Source organism: Crinia signifera, chromosome 1, assembly GCF_055691185.1.
Source record: "Crinia signifera chromosome 1, ASM5569118v1, whole genome shotgun sequence".
NCBI lineage: Eukaryota > Metazoa > Chordata > Amphibia > Anura > Myobatrachidae > Crinia > Crinia signifera.
The window spans coordinates 449,882,926-449,905,533 of record NC_139217.1 but is presented as its reverse complement, the minus strand read 5'-3'; the positions used below and the strand labels follow the sequence as shown (position 1 = coordinate 449,905,533).

At 47.4% G+C, this 22,608-nt stretch overlaps 1 protein-coding gene across 2 annotated transcripts in view; it reads left to right on the top strand.

Annotated features, from left to right (window-relative positions):
* The first annotated feature begins 475 nt into the window (after nucleotides 1-475).
* The window catches only part of EGFLAM (EGF like, fibronectin type III and laminin G domains), a 133,709-nt gene continuing 111,576 nt past the window's right edge, over nucleotides 476-22,608 (top strand). For both annotated transcript variants that reach the window (XM_083154560.1, XM_083154552.1), the window contains exon 1: nucleotides 476-1,159. In XM_083154560.1, the coding sequence (XP_083010686.1) occupies nucleotides 1,051-1,159 (109 nt within the window). In that variant the 5' untranslated portion in view covers nucleotides 476-1,050. The remainder of the gene's footprint in view (nucleotides 1,160-22,608) is intronic.

Here is a 22,608-nt window from a genome sequence, read left to right as displayed (position 1 = left end):
TTCAAGGTTCAGGGACACTGCGTGTTGCTCCGCCCCCTGACAACCCCGATGCCCCGCCCCCATATACTGATTGACCCACGGCCAGTCAATGGTTATCCATCACATAGTTTGTTACTACCGATAGCTGTTTGCAGTATCACCATCAATGGCAACCATCCCTAGCGTCAACTTTTCCCTGTGTCGACCATGTTCATGCTTACTTTTTCCTGGTGTTGACCTTCTGTCAATGTCGTCATACTGTATGTTTATCATTTTAGGTGTCGACTTACTCACTGCCGACCATTAGTGATTGTCGACCATTTACACCAGACCCAAATGAATCACCTAGAAGGGGGGAACTACTGGTTATTAAGGGGTTGCATCCCCGAGCTTCAGATGACATCAGTAGCTGCTACATCTATTTCCTGCAGCATGAGAGCAGCAGATCCGTGCAGACAGAGAGGAGACCCTCACACCTTCCCCATCCATCACTGCTATGGAGTGACAGGGGGTCCTGTGCCCACATGTAGGGGCACCATGTCTGTGCTCCCTCTCTGCTGCTAATCCCCATGTCTTGCTGTATTAGTCTGAGTGGCTGGAGCATCCTCAGACCTCCATCTGGGGGGATTAATTCTCATTTATCTGCTTATCCCTGCACACTTCCAGCCACCGGCTGCCTCCAATGCTGCTGGAAGGGGCTTCAGAGGCAGAGAAGAGGAGGAGGACAGCATCGCAGGACAGTGGAAGTTCATTTAGAGGAGTGGGAGGGGGAATCTGTCGAATTTGGGATGTAAATTGGAGGGGGGGAGAGCGGCTCTTAGAAGAGGCACACGTTGTAAATTGCTTTCCTGTGCTGTTTGTAAGTGCTGTTCTCTCAGTGTGTGAGCCCCTCCTAGGCTGCTAACTCCCCCTCCCACACGTGCAAAACCCACTGGGTTCCAGACCAGACCATCCTCTCCCACTACTGCCTGACTCCTCCGGATGAGAGAGGCGCTGGGGACAAGCAACAGTATATACTATATATACATTATTGTCCCCATAGCATTATTTTGCACGTTTATTTAATAACAGATGGATTTGCACAGACATCCCTCCTGGGTCCACTTACTGCTTCTGCTCAATATTTACATTGGATTTACTTTCTGCACCAAGAAGACTACTACTACCCCCAGGAGACAAGGTAATGACTACTTCTCTGTAATGGGATAGGAGATCCTCCCAGGCTATGCCCCTGTACTGTGTATATAGAACTATTGGGGATCACACACTGTAGAACTTTACCATCATTTGCATTGTCTGCTGGGAGAGAGAAGTTTATGTAAACTCCAGGCAGGCAGCTCAGGGCATCTGTGGTTAATCAGGGGGGGCTATAGAGAATTCCATGTTAAACCCAGAATGAAACCTACTGTAGAAAAAGATGGTCCTATTAAAAAGCCTTTGTCTGGAAATGTGCTTTGTATTTCCACAGACCTGGGTTTCCTGTGTCAGAGGAGAAGGGAATGTAGCAGAGAATCCTGAATTGTCACTTTATGTTTTCTAGGCAGCTGTTTCTTGTTTGTTTCACTCTTTTGTAGCTGTTGTTTCGCAACGTTGTTTAACATTGTGACAAACATCTTCCACACTTATTATCATAATTGTTTCTTTATATGGCGCCACGAGGGTTCTGCAGCGCCTGACGATACATAGATGAGGGAAAAACAAGACAATAACGAATTACAGTACAATTTATTTATTTATTTAGTTTCTTATATAGCGCAGCATAGTCCGTTGCGCTTTACAATTGGAATTGAGGATAAGTACATGGTAAATTAAGACAGTTACGGCAGGGGACAGGCCACTGACGCAATCATCAAGAGTGTTATCACTGAAAAGTGTTATAACTTGGCCAGCACGGACGGTGTAATGGTTAGCATTATTGCCTCACAGCGCTGAGGTCATGGGTTCGATTCCCACCATGGCTCTAACTGTGTGCAGTTTGTATATTCTCCCCGTGCTTGAGTGGGTTTCCTCCGGGTGCTCTGGTTTCCTCCCACCATCCAAAAATACACTGGTAGGTTAATTGGCTCCCAACAAAATTAACCCTAGAATGTCTGTGTGTGTACATGTGGTAGGGAATATAGATTGTAAGCTCCACTGGGGCAGGGACTGATGTGAAAGTTCTAATATTCTCTGTAAAGTGCTGCGGAATATGTGTGCGCTATATAAGAAACTGTTAATAAATAAAGATGAATGGGTAACCTGCCTTTTGTTCTACTGTCAGCTGTATACATTTCAATAGACAAATACTCACCACCCATGTAGTAGGATGATACTTATATCTGACCAGAGGAAGTGGAGTTCCAGCCCATAAAAGTGAATAAGTTTAATAAAGGGTGTATGCAATAATTGTCCATTGTAAGGTATTGCGACTAAGGAGAGCAATTCATCCCCAATACAGAGAGGGGGATGGGCAGCTTTAAAATGCCAGGATGTCCTATAAGCCATTTCACTACAGATTAAATGAACCTTCCTTGTGATTGGTTAAATCAGGCGAACTAACACAATAATTGACTGTGATTCACACACACAGGAGTCTGGGTCATTACGAGTCTGGTTAGGTGACTGGAATTTTAGGCAGGTTTAAAAAATAGATGTACGGTTTTATATGACGGTATGTACAGTGCCTACACAGTGCACTATTATGTACTGCCTCGTGCATACTGTCATGCTACTATATACCTTCTATACTACTATATTTTATATATTACAGGCGGACAGGACAGGATTTCCATGTGATTGTCTAATGTGATAGATAGATAGATAGATAGATAGATGGGGATAGTCTCAGGTCGTAGGGTCGACAGAACTTAGCTCGACAGTCATTAATTCGATACATGAAATATGTCGACATGCATTAGGTGAACATGGTGGTTAGGTTGACACAAGCATTAGGTCACCATGGAAAAAGTTGAAATGAACACCGGATAAGGGTACCGCGTCCTATAGACCCCATGACCGGTGACCCCAGCTGTTGTGAAACTACAATTCCCAGCATGCTTAGGAAATGCTAGCACTATAGTAAGGCATGCTGGGATGTGTAGTTTCACAACAGCTGGAAAACCTCAGGTTGGCCAGGCCTGACATAGGGCCCGATTCAGGTTGGAACGTAGGGGTGTTTTAAAATCTCAGCCGATTATCGAATGGCCGTGCATGCGCACAGTACGCTGCGTCGGGAGCCATCACAGGCTGCCCACTGGGTGATTGACACCATGCGGGCATTTGAGGGCGGGAACACATCGTTTTGCGCGAATGTCTCGGAAGTGTTCCACCGCGGTTGGGAGGGAGGACCAATGACATCATCAGCGGCCTCCTTCTCCCCATGACCATCAGTAAGTCAAGACTTACTTGGAGCTGTGACGGGAGGGGGAAACCATTCGATGGTGAGAGGATTTGAATGGTTTTCCCCTGATGTGCACGGCTGCAATCGCATTCGCAGCCGTGCATGTGGGCGGGGGGATTGCACGGGCCGGTGTTTACCTGACTGCTGGGCTCGGGCCTCCCAAAGTGAGATCTTTCCGTATCTCAACCTGTACGATCTTTTTCTTACTATTTTTTTTCTTCAGAATTTTGGTAATATTCATTTTTTCTGTGTTAATTGCATTTTAGGTTGGTCTCTTCCTTGAAGGTCAGTTTCTCTTTCTACTAATGGGCTATCGTATAGTAGATTTAAGCCGACCAACCATGTGCTAGTTTTGCCATGTGGTATAAGGCCAGATAACAAGAACAGTGTCCAGCTTATCTTGGCACATAGGAGGGCAGATTGAACAAGAGCCAGTCCTTGTTGCGTGGGGCAAGCAGCCCAATGTTTTACAGCCAGGGCCTGCTAGTGCAGTCTTCAATCATATTTCCAACACTTATGCAATGGATCCAATCCCCAAAAAGTGTCCGGTGTTTGTAACAAAGCCACTATTTTTGTAACATAATGCTATTATAGCTAATCCTAAACCGGTCATAATTTGTATCGTCTTCAGGAATCAGCCACTAGTACCTTCTTACAATAAGGTCCTGGGCTCTGTCTTTGCAAGGGTCTCAATGATACTTCTGTCCACTTTAGTCTCCTCCCTTGCCTGCTGCCTGGTCCTTGCTCTTCTTGTTCTCCCCAGGTCATAGTTACATCCCCTCCTGCATTCTGCAGGAGACTCTTTGACATAGCAGCAATCTCCCTCTCTCCCTCATTAGTCTAGCAATCTCCCTCATGTCACCTAGCCCACATTACACTGTTACATCATAGTTACCTCCCCTCCTGCATTCTGCAGGAGACTCTCTGACATAGCAGCAATCTCCCTCTCTCCCTCATTAGTCTAGCAATCTCCCTCATATCACCTAGCCCACATTACAGTGACACCATAGTTACCTCCCCTCCTGCATTCTGCAGGAAACTCCCTGACATAGCAACAATCTCCCTCTCTCCCTCATTAGTCTAGCAATCTCCCTCATGTCACCTAGCCCACATTACACTGTTACATCATAGTTACCTCCCCTCCTGCATTCTGCAGGAGACTCTCTGACACAGCAGCAATCTCCCTCTCTCCCTCATTAGTCTAGCAATCTCCCTCATATCACCTAGCCCACATTACACTGTGACACCATAGTTACCTCCCCTCCTGCATTCTGCAGGAAACTCCCTGACATAGCAACAATCTCCCTCTCTCCCTCATTAGTCTAGCAATCTCCCTCATGTCACCTAGCCCACATTACACTGTTACATCATAGTTACCTCCCCTCCTGCATTCTGCAGGAGACTCTCTGACATAGCAGCAATCTCCCTCTCTCCCTCATTAGTCTAGCAATCTTCCTCATGTCACCTAGCCCACATTACATTGTTACATCATAGTTACCTCCCCTCCTGCATTCTGCAGGAGACTCCCTGACGTAGCAGCAATCTCCCTCTCTCCCTCATTAGTCTAGCAATCTCCCTCATTTCACCTAGCCCACATTACACTGTTACAACATAGTTACCTCCCCTCCTACATTCTGCAGGAGACTCCCTAAAATAGCAGCAATCTCCCTCATTAGTCCAGCAATCTCCCTCATGTCATCTAGCCCACATTACACTGTTACATCATAGTTACCTACCCTCCTGTATTCTGCAGGAGACTCTCTGACATAGCAGCAATCTGCCTCTCTCCCTCATTAGTCTAGCAATTTCCCTCATGTCACCTAGCCCACATTACACTGTTACATCATAGTTACCTCCCCTCCTGCATTCTGCAGGAGACTCTCTGACATAGCAGCAATCTCCCTCTCTCCCTCATTAGTCTAGCAATCTCCCTCATGTCACCTAGCCCACATTACACTGTTACATCATAGTTACCTCCCCTCCTGCATTCTGCAGGAGACTCTCTGACATAGCAGCAATCTCCCTCTCTCCCTCATTAGTCCAGCAATCTCCCTCATATCACCTAGCCCACATTACAGTGACACCATAGTTACCTCCCCTCCTGCATTCTGCAGGAAACTCCCTGACATAGCAACAATCTCCCTCTCTCCCTCATTAGTCTAGCAATCTCCCTCATGTCACCTAGCCCACATTACACTGTTACATCATAGTTACCTCCCCTCCTGCATTCTGCAGGAGACTCTCTGACACAGCAGCAATCTCCCTCTCTCCCTCATTAGTCTAGCAATCTCCCTCATATCACCTAGCCCACATTACACTGTGACACCATAGTTACCTCCCCTCCTGCATTCTGCAGGAAACTCCCTGACATAGCAACAATCTCCCTCTCTCCCTCATTAGTCTAGCAATCTCCCTCATGTCACCTAGCCCACATTACACTGTTACATCATAGTTACCTCCCCTCCTGCATTCTGCAGGAGACTCTCTGACATAGCAGCAATCTCCCTCTCTCCCTCATTAGTCTAGCAATCTTCCTCATGTCACCTAGCCCACATTACATTGTTACATCATAGTTACCTCCCCTCCTGCATTCTGCAGGAGACTCCCTGACGTAGCAGCAATCTCCCTCTCTCCCTCATTAGTCTAGCAATCTCCCTCATTTCACCTAGCCCACATTACACTGTTACAACATAGTTACCTCCCCTCCTACATTCTGCAGGAGACTCCCTAAAATAGCAGCAATCTCCCTCATTAGTCCAGCAATCTCCCTCATGTCATCTAGCCCACATTACACTGTTACATCATAGTTACCTACCCTCCTGTATTCTGCAGGAGACTCTCTGACATAGCAGCAATCTGCCTCTCTCCCTCATTAGTCTAGCAATTTCCCTCATGTCACCTAGCCCACATTACACTGTTACATCATAGTTACCTCCCCTCCTGCATTCTGCAGGAGACTCACTGACGTAGCAGCAATCTCCCTCTTTCCCTCATTAGTCTAGCAATCTCCCTCATTTCACCTAGCCCACATTACACTTACATCATAGTTACCTCCCCTCCTACATTCTGCAGGAGACTCCCTGAAATAGCAGCAATCTCCCTCTCTCCCTCAGTAGTCCAGTAATCTCCCTCATTTCACCTAACCCACATTACACTGTTGCATCATAGTTACCTCCCCTCCTACATTCTGCAGGAGACTCCCTGAAATAGCAGCAATCTCCCTCTCTCCCTCATTAGTCCAGCAATCTCCCTCATGTCACCTAGCCCACATTACACTGTTACATCATAGTTACCTACCCTCCTGTATTCTGCAGGAGACTCTCTGATATAGCAGCAATCTGCCTCTCTCCCTCATTAGTCTAGCAATCTCCCTCATGTCACCTAGCCCACATTACACTGTTACATCATAGTTACCTCCCCTCCTGCATTCTGCAGGAGACTCTCTGACATAACAGCAATCTCCCTCTCTCCCTCATTAGTCTAGCAATCTCCCTCATGTCACCTAGCCTACATTACATTGTTACATCATAGTTACCTCCCCTCCTGCATTCTGCAGAAGACTCCCTGACGTAGCAGAAATCTCCCTCTCTCCCTCATTAGTCTAGCAATCTCCCTCATGTCACCTAGCCCACATTACACTGTTACATCATAGTTACCTCCCCTCCTGCATTCTGCAGGAGACTCCCTGATGTAGCAGCAATCTCCCTCTCTCCCTCATTAGTCTAGCAATCTCCCTCATGTCACCTAGCCCACATTACACTGTTACATCATAGTTACCTCCCCTCCTGCATTCTGCAGGATACTCCCTGACATAGCAGCAATCTCCCTCTCTCCCTCATTAGTCTAGCAATCTCCCTCATGTCACCTAGCCCACATTACACTGTTACATCATAGTTACCTTCCCTCCTGCATTCTGCAGGAGACTCTCTGACATAACAGCAATCTCCCTCTCTCCCTCATTAGTCTAGCAATCTCCCTCATGTCACCTAGCCCACATTACATTGTTACATCATAGTTACCTCCCCTCCTGCATTCTGCAGGAGACTCCCTGGTGTAGCAGCAATCTACCTCTCTCCCTCATTAGTCTAGCAATCTCTCTCATGTCACCTAGCCCACATTACACTGTTACATCATAGTTACCTCCCCTCCTGCATTCTGCAGGAGACTCCCTGACATAGCAACAATCTCCCTCTCTCCCTCATTAGTCTAGCAATCTCCCTCATGTCACCTAGCCCACATTACACTGTTACATCATAGTTACCTCCCCTCCTGCATTCTGCAGGAGACTCCCTGATGTAGCAGCAATCTCCCTCTCTCCCTCATTAGTCTAGCAATCTCCCTCATTTCACCTAGCCCACATTACACTGTTACATCATAGTTACCTCCCCTCCTACATTCTGCAGGAGACTCCCTGAAATAGCAGCAAGCTCCCTCTCTCCCTCATTAGTCCAGCAATCTCCCTCATGTCACCCAGCCCACATTACACTGTTACATTTTTTTGGGGGAAAATTAATGAGAGATAGATACATTTACATTGAATCATCAGCACCATTTCCCAGCACTTTACCAAGTATAGTATCTCTTACTAACTGCTTTGGGGGCTCATCTACATTTGGATATAAGTCATTATAAAAGATTCCTCTCAGATGTAGCAGTACACACCCATGCTTCTAAGTGTGACATTCACAATCTCTTTTCACAATCTCTCCATATATGGAACTAGACACGCCCTTTGGGTGAAGCATGACACGCCCCCTAAATGGGGCGCTGTGTAAAATTCTACTACCAACTATAATCTCCCTGAAACTGGTTTTCAAAAGTAGGCAAGTATGCCTCAGGTGCCTGTCCACTGTTCTCAATTTGCACCTGACAAATGGTGTCAAATTCAGGCACTGCTTATTTAAACCCTTTTCTGATGCCAGAGTAATATGTAGGGTACACACGATGGTCGCACGATCTGCACACGATCTGCATACAATCCGATCACGATCTGTACCCAGTTGAAGGAATCTTTTTTAAAACCTGACTGCAGCAGGCGGGGGCCAGATGCACTAAGCTTAAAAGGTGATAAAATGTAGAGTGATAAACAGCCAGCCAATCAGCTCCTACCTGCCATGTCACAGACTGCATTAGAAAATTGTCAGGCAGGATCTGATTGGTTGGTTGTTTATCACTCTCCATTTTATCCCTTCTGAAGCTTAGTGCATCTGGCCCAGGATCTGCAAAATAACCAAACGACCAGCGGGGACACACATCGGATCAGAATCAGATCTAAAAGATGCCAAAACATGCCCAATTTACATACAATCGGTCAATATATTATCAAAATCGGGGAATTGAGGCCAAATCGTTCTGGTGTGTACGCAGCATTACTGTAGGCCTCATTCTTGTGCTCCAGCATTCTGACCTATAACCACCTGTGTCTGTACCATTTATGTGCCTGTGACCCTGACCTTCACCTGTGCTACTAATAATTTTCCTCTACTTGTGTTCCTGACCTCCAGCTGTACTACTGTTTATGTATCTTTATCTGTGACTCTGACCTACACCTGTACTACTGTTTATGTATCTGTATCTGTGACTCTGACCTACACCTGTACTACTGTTTATGTATCTGTATCTGCGACTCTGACCTACACCTGTACTACTGTTTATGTATCTGTATCTGTGACTCTGATCTACACCTGTACTACTGTTTATGGATCTGTGACTCTGACCTACACCTGTACTACTGTTTATGTATCTGTATCTGTGACCCTGACCTACAGCTGTACTCTTAAAGTGGTCATGCAGAAGTGGAGGAACTCATTTCTCTTTGCCACCTAATTACCCCCCTCCCCTCCCCCCATTAGGCAGAGACAGGCCCAGTGGTAGGGTTTTTGGCATCCCTCTGCAAACTAGAATGCTTTTTTGTGAGAATTACTGTGCAGGGCCAATGTGGAGGTTAAAATGTTACGCCTCACCATCAGAGGTGGTGGAACTCAGTTCCACCCTGCTTCCCCTCACTTTAACCCCTGCCTGTACTACTGATTATCTGTCACTTTCTCCCCTATACTACCGTTTTTGAGTACATGACCCTGGCTTTTGCAATGCCTGGCCATTCTTGAGTATTCTAAAGCTGTGTACACACGGGGGCGATACGGGCTAAAATCGCTGGAAATATGGTCGCTGGCGACCATATTGCCAGCGATTGGAGTGCGCACCAGCGATAAATCGCCGGGTGCGCGCTCCCGTTTTTAGCCCCCTTATGACGCTGGTCGCGGGAGCTTGCTCCTGCAACCAGCTGATTACCTCTGCTGCTCCCCTGGCAGAGGTTCCCTTTCATCAGCGACCATCTCTGGTCGCTGATGAAAAGGAGAAATTGAGCAATATATAGCTCAGCCATATATTGCTAGCAATATATGGCTGAGCAATATATCTCCCCCGTGTGTACGGGGCTTCAATCCATACCAGGCAATGTTGCCGTCCGTCCTCCAAACTGATCAGCTACCTTCAGGCTTCCAGCTGCCACCCCATAAAACAGTTCCTGTTGGCAGGGCTGCCAAGAGAAATTCTGGGCCCCGGTACATTAACTTTCCAGGGCCCCCATGGGGGGTATGTAGGGTTACCACCTTTTTGTTGAGAGATTCACAGACAGTGGTCCGCCCCTTGACATGCCCCCAGCCCCACCCCTTGACCTGCCTTGTCATGTTTTTTTAACCTTTCCTTCCATTCTATTATCGATTTTGCACACCGTAATACCCCTTAAATTTTATACCACAAACCGTGATGCCCATTACACGTTAAGCCACACCGCAATGCCCATTACACGTTACGCCACACAATGTGATGCCCATTACACATGCCAGGACTCAACAATTTTTTTTTATTCTAGGAGTTGAGATGAAAGTGTAATGTCAGACAAACTAAATTCAGGGAAAGTGCGCACCAAAGGCGCACCAAATATTTCCACTGTAATGCCTATTATGTCACAAACCCATTACATATTATACCACATGCCATAATGACAATTACACATTATGCCACACACCGTAATGCCCATTACACATGCCACACACCATAATACCTATTATATATTACATCACATTCTGTAATGCCCATTACACATTGTGCACACACACACACACAGTGATGCCCATTACACTTTACATCACACAGCATGATGCCCATAATACATTACATCACACACACACACCGCGATGCCCATTACATGTTATGTCACACACCGTGTTGCCCATTACACGTTAGGCCACACACCGTGATGCCCATTACATGTTACATGACGGCCCATTACAAGTTACATCACACACTGTGATGCCCACTAAACGTTACGCCACACACTGTGATGTCCATTACACGTTACGTCACACACTGGGATGCCCATTACACGTTACACCACACACCATGATGCCCATTATACGTTACACACTGTGACGCCAACTACACCTTGTCACACACCGTGATGCCCATTACACATGCCACACACCATAATACCTATTATATATTACATCACATTCTGTAATGCCCATTACATATTGTGCACACACACACAGTGATGCCCATTACACTTTACACCACACAGCATGATGCACATAACACATTACATCACACACACACACACACACACCGTGATGCCCATTACACGTTAGGCCACACACTGTGATGCCCATTACATGTTACATGACAAACCATGATGCCCATTACAAGTTACATCACACACTGTGATGCCCACTAAACGTTACGCCACACACTGTGATGCCCATTACACGTTACGTCACACACTGGGATGCCCATTACACGTTACACCACATACCGTGATGCCCATTATACATTACGTCACACACTGTGACGCCCACTACACCTTGTCACACACCGTGATGTCCACTACACCATATCTACATATATGTATGTGTGTATACATGTGTGTGTGTGTGCATATGTATGTATGTATGTGTATATATATATATATATATATATATACACACACACATACACATATATATATATATATATATATAATATATATATATATATATATATATATACTCTATATAGGGAGAAGAATTAACTAATAAGCCAAGCAGGGCACAAAAAAAAATGAACTTACAGAGCAGGACTCAGAGAGGTTCCAGCCTCCCCACTGCACCGTCCCCATCCTGACTTTCCCCTCTCAAGTCATGTGCTGTGCCAGGCAGGCAAGCTGCTGCACTCTGCAGACACAGACTCGCGAGATAATGAAAGCATCATCTCGCGAGATTGTCTCTACAGACACTCCGCAGCGGTGGACGCCGGCCTCGACCACTGACACTGTCTGCAGACTGCAGTCACAGTGAGTGATAGACACAGGCTGCCGCTCCGTCCTGACCCGCTCTCCCTGGCGCCCAGCAATCTGCCGCCCCCCCCGGCGGGTGCCCCCGTGTTCCCGCAACACCGCTGCACTAAAAACATTTTTAAAAAAGGAATGTGTCTGTGTATCCCCGGACCCGGGCCCCCTGACAGGCCCGGGCCCAGGTAAAATGTACCCGCCCCCCCTGCCTCTCGGCGGCCCTGCCTGTTGAAGGCCAATGTAGATACCACACCTCAACTCTGTCAGGGCCAACCCTAAACTGACAAATACAGTAGACTCCTCATAGCCAGTCTACTGCATGAAGATACACTATTATGTATATAGTGTGTACATATTATGTAGTCATTTACAAAGAACCTTTAATAATTAAAATTAGTCCCTGCACCAGCAGAGCTTACAATCTATATTACCTACAAGACAAACACTAGAGTAATTTCTACAAAACGCCAATTGACCGTCCAGCATACCGCATTGCTCATAGTTTTCCACATTCGCTTCAGTGCTGAAAGGCAGCAATGCTGACCACTGTGCCACTTGTCTGCCCCCTCTTTTTACGTTATCTATACTGTTATACAAAGAGATGATGCATGAGTATACGGCTGACGGCCTGCTGTGATTATATAGCTGCTGCCATTACAACAGTTGTTATTATTATCGATTTAATAAAGCTACAATATTTTTTTACGAGCACTGCCCAATAGGAGACATTGTAACAATGACATCATTGTTATGTTTACACAAACATTCTAAAAATAATCTTACATCCAGCTAAAAACAACCTGTACTTGCCCTCCTCTATCATACGCTGAAGACAGCGTAACTGCTTTCAAGGGGAGAGAAGACTATTTAACTGCCTTGTTCTGCTTTGTGATGTTAAATATGTGGTGTCAACATATTGGCATGAAAACAATTGAAACCTTTTGTTTTATGAACAACAAAAGAAGTGTCCGCAGTCAGTGAACATACAAATTCCATTCTTTATAACCCCTTGTAAATGTTTTCTGTCCAAAGGAACATAGGTGCTGATGTCATCAGCATTCACAAAGGACACAGATATTAAGGGATATGTAACAGAAAGACGTCATATAATGATTAATCTATAACTCATATTATGCACCGTGACTGATCTGGGAAGGGAGAGGGGCATTTGGTTGCCCCTATAACATCTACCCTTTTCCTGGCAGAGATGGTAGGCAATGCTGTAGGGGTATGGGTCATAGGGTCGATACACCTAAGGTTGACATGCGTTGGGTCGACCACTGATGGTCGAAATGGGCTTGGGTCAAAAAAATAAAAAGGTCAACATGGGCTTGGGTCAAAAAAATGAAAAGGTCGACATGGGCTTAGGTCGACAAGGTCATTAGGTCGACACAAGCATTAGGCCAACATGGGCAAGGTTGACAGTAAAAAAAAGTTCGACATGGGGTTTTCACATTTTTGGTCCCGAATGTCAACACAGTTGACATGGACATCGTATCAGTGGACCGCAACCCCTCGTGCTTTGGGCACGGTGCCTCTACGCTCGGCACACTATTTTAATCTCCCTCCGTGACCACAGGGGGACACCAGCATCAGGAAGTGGAATACTGCCCTGGAGGGTAGATGCTATATTCAAGTGATACTGCCACAACCATGTGACCTGTCTGCTCATTAGGGGGTTGGGATAGTTAGGCTCAGGGCCGCCACAAGAACTGTTGGGGCCTGGGACTGACCTACAGTCCGTGCACCCATCGGCACAGCACTACATCCCCCCCGCGCGGGCCTTCCCTACTCCATCACCATTACTTACCATCACACGGCATCGCCCTCCGGCTCCTTCAGCCTCCACCGTCGGTCAGGTCAGGAGCGCACACTGCACAGTGCAGTTTGCAGAGCGCCGAGCCCCTCTGTATCCTAGGCTTGGTGCTCTGCAGGCTGCACTGTGCGTGCCTGGCTGGGGGCCACTGGCACCGGGAGGGAGAGGCGGTGTGCGGGTGCCCGGGGGGGGGGGGTGTTTAGCACTGCTGTGGGCAGCTGCCCGGGCCCCTCCAGAGGCCGGGGCCCAGGACAGCTGTACCCAGGGCACCCCCCTGTTGGCGGCCCTGGTTAGGCTTAGGGCGAAGGGTAGGGTTAGGCTGCGGAAGGGGAGGATAGGGTAAGTGGGGAGGTTAGGGTTAGGTATCGGGGGGACGGGATGGACAATCAGGATTAGATTTGGGCAAAGTGGTGAATTGTCGGCTCTTCCAAACAGTTGGGCAGATGTATTAAGCCCTGCGAAGAGATAAAGTGGAAGATGTGGCGAGCTCAGCAAGCTCACAAGGGGCTTCATAACGCTCGCTTCCCTGTCAGAGTCCCGGCAGTCGGCATTCCAAATGTCGGACTAATGAGTGTCAGAATTCTGACTGGCAAGGGGTGGATAGGTTTAGGCACTAGTGAGGAGACTAAAGGTTCATACACACTGGGCGACTATGCCCAGCGTGTATGGACAGCGATGACCACTATCATCATCATCAGTGCAAACACACTGAGTGGCTTTCCCACTGCCCGGCGCCGCCAGCGGGGAGAGGACGGCTTCGCATAGAGCAGCGCTATGCAAAGCCGCTCATCTGGTAATACCAGCAGATGAACGGCTTTCCCGATGATGATGCAGCAGCGCGCAGCAGTGATCACCGCTCATCGCCGGGGCATACACACTGTGCAGCTTTGAGCTGGAAGCCGCTCAAACCTGCTGTTTTGAGCGGCTTTCAGCTCAAAAGTCGCCCAGTGTGTATGGGCCTTTAGGGTTAGACTGAAGGAAGTGGAAGGTTAGTGTTCGGATGTGGGGAGGGAGGGTTAGGTTTATGTTGTGGGGGTTACAGTTAGGGACTAGCAGCAGGGCTGGATTAAAGGGGGTCAGTACCCCTGGGCCCCCTCTAGCTAGGGGCCCCCTGTGGTTGGCATGCATTTTTTTTTTAAGCTAAAGGTTGTGTGCATGGGAGTGGGGTAGTACTGCAGCTTCACCTATCTGCCAATGTGACAATGATTATTGGTGCTGAGCATCGGGAGCCAAGGCACACTGAGTGCAGTGCATTACTGGGAGGATGAGAGGTTTGTGCAGAGCTCTGATTGGTGGAGCTCATTACATGCATTTCAGGCCCATGGAGGACAGCAGCAGCAGCCAAGTCATGGGAGGGTTTTTAATCAGAGGCAGCACTGAGCCTGTAAGGTCTTCTACAGTCCTACAGAGTAAGGTACAGAGGGACAAACACAGGCTTTTCATTTGGTATGTATGTGTATGTACGTACGTACATACATACATATATATATAATTTATTAATCCTTCCCCCTCCCCTGCAGTTACCATTGACCAAGTTTATACTGCCTTCACTCTGTGTTTTGACAGTGTAATATTCTCCCATGCAGTTTGCGGCCAGTAATGACAAGTGCAAAGGGGTCCCCTGTCTAAAGTGCCCCGAGCCCCCCAAAGCTTAATCTGGCACTGACTAGCGGGGAGGGTTTGTGTTAGGCTGAGGGGGGTTTAGGGTGTTGGAAGGGAAGATTTCGGGGGGGGGGTTGCAGGGGAAGAGTAAGTATACTCACCTGACCCTCCTTCGGAATGTCGGCGTTGGTATTCTGACCGCCAATCATCTCTATGTATCCCCGTCTCTGCTGCTTGTACTGGTAGACCCACCCATCGGATGCACATCGACCTTCTGAGTACCCCTTTAGTAATGCAGACTGGTTGATGGAACGGAGACGCCAGATCCATTTTCACAAGATTCAGTCACAGGCAGTTCCATGACGCAAACCAGTTGCGACACTCCTGTGTATATTAGTAACCCCCTTCCCCTTTATTACCCACAAGCAGTACCTGACTGTCAATCACTGTCAATCCTCCAATGCGACTATGGTGGCACAGTGCGGTTCCGACGCATGCTCAGCAGCAGTAAAATCACTCCGATGCGTCCGAAATCGTCATTAAATCTATGAATCAAGCCCAATGTTTGGTGCTTTCTAACGAAGTCTAACGTCAGATATTGGCAAGTCTACATGTCTATATATAAATTATGTTAATATTTCTTTGGTAGAATAGAATAGTCAGTGTTCTCTCTTAATTACAATAGGAGCCTTTGAGAAATCCCCTCCTCTAATTCTGGCCATAAGGCATTGCCGCGTTCTCGTCAGCCGATTGTTCATTTCTGCAGCCATAAAGTTTTAGAACAATTGAAAAGTCAGCGGAGTCAGCAGGGAGTTCATTCCGAGTCTCCCAATACAGACGGGCATTATGCTGTGACTCTGCAGCTGCCTTTATGCTTTTTATGTTCTGTAATGACCCTTATATATATTGTACTCATCTGTTTATGTGCTGTATGGAAGCCTGGCTTATGTCAATGACATAGATTGTATTTACTTCCCCGTCTCACTCAATCAAGGAGAGGCAATTACCTTTTGTATATACAAATGTCATTACTTTTAAAAGGAAATCTAAATCTATAATGCAATTTGCAATTATTTCTATGTAACAAGCATTAATGTGACTGAATAATAAAAGTAATAATTCTAAGTAGACCGAGCTTTGTAAATGTACCCATCCTGCAGCCGGGACCGATGTGAGAGTAAACTGAAGCTCGATTGTTCTATTAGTGTTTCAATTGCATTATTTCTTACGTTTAGAGATGAGCAAAACTCTCAGTTTTCCAATTAGACAGAGGGAAAAAAAATTATGTTAAATCAAAACACTAGATCAGGGGCACTCTAGTTATTGTGGAACTACACATCTGATTCCCAGCATGCTCTGCACAGGGGAAGTGCTGCACTTGGTCTACTGTTTCTGTTTGGGACTGATTCTAAGGTGGAAGCAGAAAAAGGAAGTAAATTTGTAACTGGAACCAGTCCCTTCTTGGCTACTCTCCCGGCCCCTGTGGTAGACACATGGTTTTTCAGGTACCACCTCACCCCACCCTTGGAAGAGTTGTTAACCTCCCACTTTCTAGTGTAGTAGACAATTCTATGCTGATTGTGCCATTTTACCCCTATTCAAATAGGTTCCATCAGCTTGATTTTGCCTTAAGAGGGTGGGGCCTAATGACACAATTAGCCTTTCTCTGCTCTCATCGCCACCTGTCTGCTGACAGGACATATTCAAAGAAAGGTAAGTATAAACCACGTGACCCAAGTAGGTATATTGATCCAGATGATATATTATTTACCGTTATAAGCATATACCAGTGTTTTTCAACCACTGCGCCGTGGAACACTGGTGTGCCTTGAGCTGTTCTCAAGTGTGCCCCCAGATCTAGAGATGCTCAAACCAGTTTACAGCCATCACCAGTTCAACTGTTATTTACTGGTCTCTTCTTTTCATGTGAGTGCCAATGTATGTTATTTATGTTACCTGTGGGGACCAGTGTGATTGTTTTTTTATATGGGGGCCAATAGGTTTGATTTATTTCCTGTGGGGGCCACTATTTTTTGCCTTGGCAATTTTAAAATCTTATTTAGTGTGCCGCAAGGTAAAAAGGTTAAAATCACTGGTATAGAGGAACAAACTAAGGAGTGTCAGCTACAAGGTCTCTTTTGCAGTGACAACATCCACAGAAGAAGATCAGGAAGCTCCGGTTGACCCAGGTGGGGCGAGACCAACACCTTTAGCCCGTATTGCGCAGTGATTCTTTATCCGGGTCCCGTGTTGAGTCCGAGGAGGCTGCTGGAAGAAATGGAGGATAGTTATGAATATACCTGGCATGAGGCATATTATTGGGAGAAGCTCGATTCCCCATTCTTGGAAGATCAGTGTCGTTGAGTGGATGGTGAAAGGTATCGCCTTCCCACAAGGAAGTCACTCCGACCAGCTACAGTCGATGTGGAACCTGCTGCCGAGGCCCAAACTGCGGGGAAAAGTTGATGGTGTAAGCAGCCTCGGTACTTGTGTAGTTTCACGGTGCCAGTATGGTGCCGTGCGTCTGAGTCCCCTTACGGGGCTCGCTTCGCTCGCCCACGCTGCGGGCTCGGTGGCTCACTATGCTCGCCACGCTATTTAAAATCAACTCCATGCCAACATGGATAGTGGGGGTATGAACTATCCATGTTGGCATGGAGTTAAGTTACTTTTTTTGACATATTTCGTGGCGAGCGTACACCCGGAAGTAGCACAGCGCCATGCTGGCGCCGGGAAACTACACAAGTACCGCAGCCTCTTACCACAAGATGCCCAGGATGTGTCAATCTTTTGACAAGGTCGATCATATGGTGTTGACCTAGCCATTGTTTGTCAGCCACGCAGATACCCGTCCATGGCGAATGGATGGCCACAGTTAACGTATTTTTATTTTGTAAACCTAAACATTTTTCAGGACTTATTGGTATTACATAATGAATCACCAATAGGACGACTTCGATGTTGCCTTTCAGCCATCCGGATATCCTATCAATACATTCATTGTTTTAAATGCAGGGTAAATACTGACTGCTTTTGCATGTAGCCCACAAATATTAGACGGCTTTATTTTTACACTGCAATTTAGATTTGAATTTTGGGTGCACCCCGATAAAATGTAACTCATCTGCCCCAGCTGCAGTGCCGCGTGGTTTTGCCCAACTTGCCCTTTTTTGTTGTTGTTGTTGTGGCTGCTGTGTTCCCAGCTCAGAATCAGACCCTGTGTCATTTAATAAAACATACAGAGTAATTGGAAATAGTATGTGGCTGGCGCGGCTGTGTCTCTGCTGGCAAGATGATCAGAGAAACAATAAAATGTAATATGGATTTCTGGATACAGCTTGGTTTCATAGGCTCATACAGCAATTTTTATTAGGTCTTATTTTTTAAAGAAGAAGATTCATGCATTAACCTCTTGTGTTCCATCATACATCACACACTCTCCCGGGCTACCACCGTGTTCCAGAGCGAGACTGATGGCATACCTATCAACTTCTGGGTATCCCCAATCGGGACACTCGTGCGGCGGAGCCGCGTGCACACCTGTGGAAAGGGGTGTGTCTTCACGGGATGTTGTGTCCTCTGGCCACGCCCCAGTTTTTCGCCCCTCTGCATTGCTGAATAGACCCACAGCGTCTATTCCCTTTAGGCTGGGGGGACTCCCAACTGCCCCCCACCACCGTGGGACACTGGTAGCCCCAGGTGGGACGCGGGAACGTACCCAAAAATCGGGACATTTCCGTAGAAAGCGGGACAGTCGGGAGGTATGTGATGGTACATCATCTCCCTTCTGAGTACAAAGTCCTTTGCTCACTGCTGTTTGATAGAATTGGATGCTCCAGAACACCAGGTCCTGCTATAGCTTTCTGGAACTTGTCAGATGCCGCTGTTGGAGGTCAGAGTTCATTGCTGATCTTTCTATTTCGTCCAAAGACATTAGAATTGTCATACTGGTCTTCTCTCCCAGAACTGCCCAGAGGCTGCCGGATCTTGAATGGCGTTCCCGGACACCCTTAAGAAGGTTAAACTCACCTCTAGCCTGCCTACATCCACCCGCTGCTGCCCATTTCCCTAGTAAAATGGTCAGTCCGTGCAGCCGCTGACACAATTCACGCTGACTTGTGCCAATGTAGCCATGTTAGTAATCTCAGCATTGCAAAGCCCCGTGGCGTAAGTTCGTCCCAGTTTCCCGGAGGCAAGATAAATATTGGTGTCCCCCCAATAGTTCAATCACTAAGGTGTCTGTCTCCAGTAAGACGGATCATGGGTTCTAAAACAGGGTGTGACACTTCCAAAAATACAGAAGTGATATTAATGACTTTCAATTAACTGATTCAAACTCACAGGGGAGGAGAGGTGCCCCCTTGGGAGCAGGAGCCTGGTGATAGATGACTCCATTGCCTCCCAGAGTTCTGCCTCTGGCAAAGCCACAGCCATGACACAAATGGGCCACTACCCCAACACACCGGCCAGTTATACCATGCCACAGCCCCCTCCCTACCCACGCCCCCTGCTGTGCTGACCTGATAGGCAGTAAGGCAGTAAGGGGTAAACTTACTAACATGGCAGTTCTATTGGAGATGGGATGTTGGCCATAGCAACCAATCAGATTCCATCTATTATCTTTTAGAAAGTGTTAAATAAATAAGAAGTAGAATCTGACTGGTTGCTATGGGAAACATCCCATCTTCAATAGAACTTGCATCTTAATAAATTTACCCCCAAGAATGTGAAGTGCTTCTGGACTGACATTGGGTAGGTCTGGTAGCGGCTGGCTGGTGACTTACTGCCCGGGGCCAAACTCAAGTCAGTATTCCCTGGATTTCTACCAGTGAACTGCAACAGAAGAAGAGGTGTGACAAAAACTTTCTACAGATGGAGCAGCTCCCGTGAGATAGAATCACCATCCACCGCCAGCAGACCAAAGGGGGTGGGCGCACAAGATTCTCCTGCACCCCATTCCGTCGGAGCCCTCTGCCGCCTGTCCCCTGCATCTCCTCGCAGGGGACCGGCAGCTCCCCCACTCCCTGCCCGTCTCCCTGAAGCGGAGACGGGCAAGGAAAGCACTCCACGTCGCCGTACTGCGCCGTGCTGATGGGGATGTGCGTGCAGGGCCGCCAAGAGAAATCCTGGGCCCCGGTACCAGGGGCTGGCTGGCAACTTTTAGCCTGGGGGGCAAGTCCAGAGCACTGGCCCATAAGTAACAGCGCATCATTAAATTTAGGTTTTGCGGTTTAAAAATATGTATTAATAAATAAAAACAATAATAGGACACCACAGGCTGCTCCCCTGTATAATATCAGGACACCACAGGCTACTCCCGGTCTTATAATAATAACAGGACAACACAGGCTGCTCCCCCTGTATAATATCAGGACACCACAGGCTACTCCCCGTCTTATAATAATAACAGGACAACACAGGCCGCTCCTCTGTATCATAATAGTACCCCCACAGGCTGCTCCACCTGTATAATAATGGGACCCCCACAGGCTGCTCCCCCTTAGAATATTAACTGGACCCCCACAGGCTGCTCCCCCTTAGAATAATAACTGGACCCCCACAGGCTGCTCCCCCCTGTATAATAACTAGACCCCCAGCTGCTCCCCCTGTATAACTAAACCATACAGGCTCCTCAGCCTGTACAGTCCCACTCCCTCTTAGTTACCTTGATGCCAGACAATCAATGTGTAGTGAGGCAGGCTGCAGCACAGGCAGGAAGTAGGTGGAACACACAGAGATTCTCTATAGTGGCCTCCTGCACTAGACATGTCCTCAGTGCAGGAGGCCGGCGGCCATGTTTATGGAGACCAGTCGGAAACTGGTCAGCCTCCCTGGCTGCAGCAGCAGCCTCAGAACAATGGCGGCCCGCACACCAAACGATTCAGCAGCCCGGGGGGCACATGGCACCCTGCCCCCCGGCCCAGCCCGCCCCTGCCCGGTACAACAACTTCCTGGGGCCCCCACAGACAGAGCTCCTCTGCAGACCTGTTGTTACGCCACTGCTTCCAAGGTGGATACAGGGACAAAAATGTACACCGTAATGTCTATTACACGTCACACATCCATTACATATTATACCACATGCCATAATGCTCATTAGATGTTATGCCACACACTGTAGTGGGAAGTACACATTATGCCATACACCGTAATACCTATTACATATTTTACCACATGCCATAATGCCCATTACTCCACACACCGTAATGCTCATCACATATTGGGGGGTTAATATGCTCATTGCTATTGGATTAACCTGCTCTGCCAGGTGTTACATGCTCTGCCAGGGGTTAACATGCTTGTTGCCATGGATTTACATGCTCTGCCATGGGTTAACATGCTCGTTGCCATGGATTTATATGCTTTCCAGGGGTTAACATGCTCGATGTCATGGAGTTACAGTACATGCTCTGTCAGGGGTTACATGCTGACTTCCAGAGTTGGATCTCAGCCCCAGCAGCATGCAGGGAGGCAGCAGACACAGAGCAACCAGCCACCCACCTTCCACCTTGGAACACAGTGACCTAGACATGGGTGGGGAACCAGGCCTGGGACTGCTGGGCTGGAGACATGGCACTGGCACCTGCTGCTGCTGGTGGCGGCTGGGATGGGAATGTGAGGAGCGGGGAACAGCTGACTCCGGCGCACTCAGACCCGGCGTACTCGCCACCTAATTTTTTTTTTCAAACTGTGTGTCCAGACCAGGGCCCCCCTGACAGGCCCGGGCCCAGGTAAACTGTACCTGCTCCCCCCCTCTCTCGGCACCCCTGTGCGCGTGCGTCTGAGATACTCAGGCGTCCCTGTCAGATGTGAGAGGTGCTCCATCTGTAGGTGTCTTTTATCTAACTTGGGTGTGATTAAGCAGTTAAAGTAGGGCAGTACAGATGGTGTAATGGTTAGCAGTACTGCATCACAGCACTGAGGTAATGGGTTAGATTCCCACCATGGCCCAAACTGTGCAGAGTTTGTATAATCTCCCCATTCTCTGGTTTCCTTAGACAATTCAAAAATATACTGATATACTGGCTCCCAACAATTACCGTTCTTATTAACATTAGAATGAATGTACAGTGCAACTGGAAAGTATTCACATCGCTTCACTTTTTTCCACCTTTTGTTATGTGACAGCCTTATTCCAAAATGGAACAAATTCATTTTCTTCTCTCAAAATTCTACACACAAACAATACCCCATAATGACAACGTGAAAAAAAAGTTTTTGGGAGATTTATCCAAATTTATTGAAAGTAAAAAACAAAGTGAGTGAGGTTACGCGCTGCACTAATTCACGCCTCCCAAATGTCCTGATTCCAGCGGGACAATCCTGCTAGTTGTAGACTTATTTGGAGACGCTGTCCCTTTATGAGGTTGACAATGGGGGGCAGTTGGAGGGGGGGGGGTGGAGAACACCACTGCTCTGCAGAGTATCCGGTGATCGCTGAAGAGCATCTCTGCAGTGCAGTGTGGGAGGGAGGGCATTGAGGGGGCTACCCAGTTGTTAATGGAG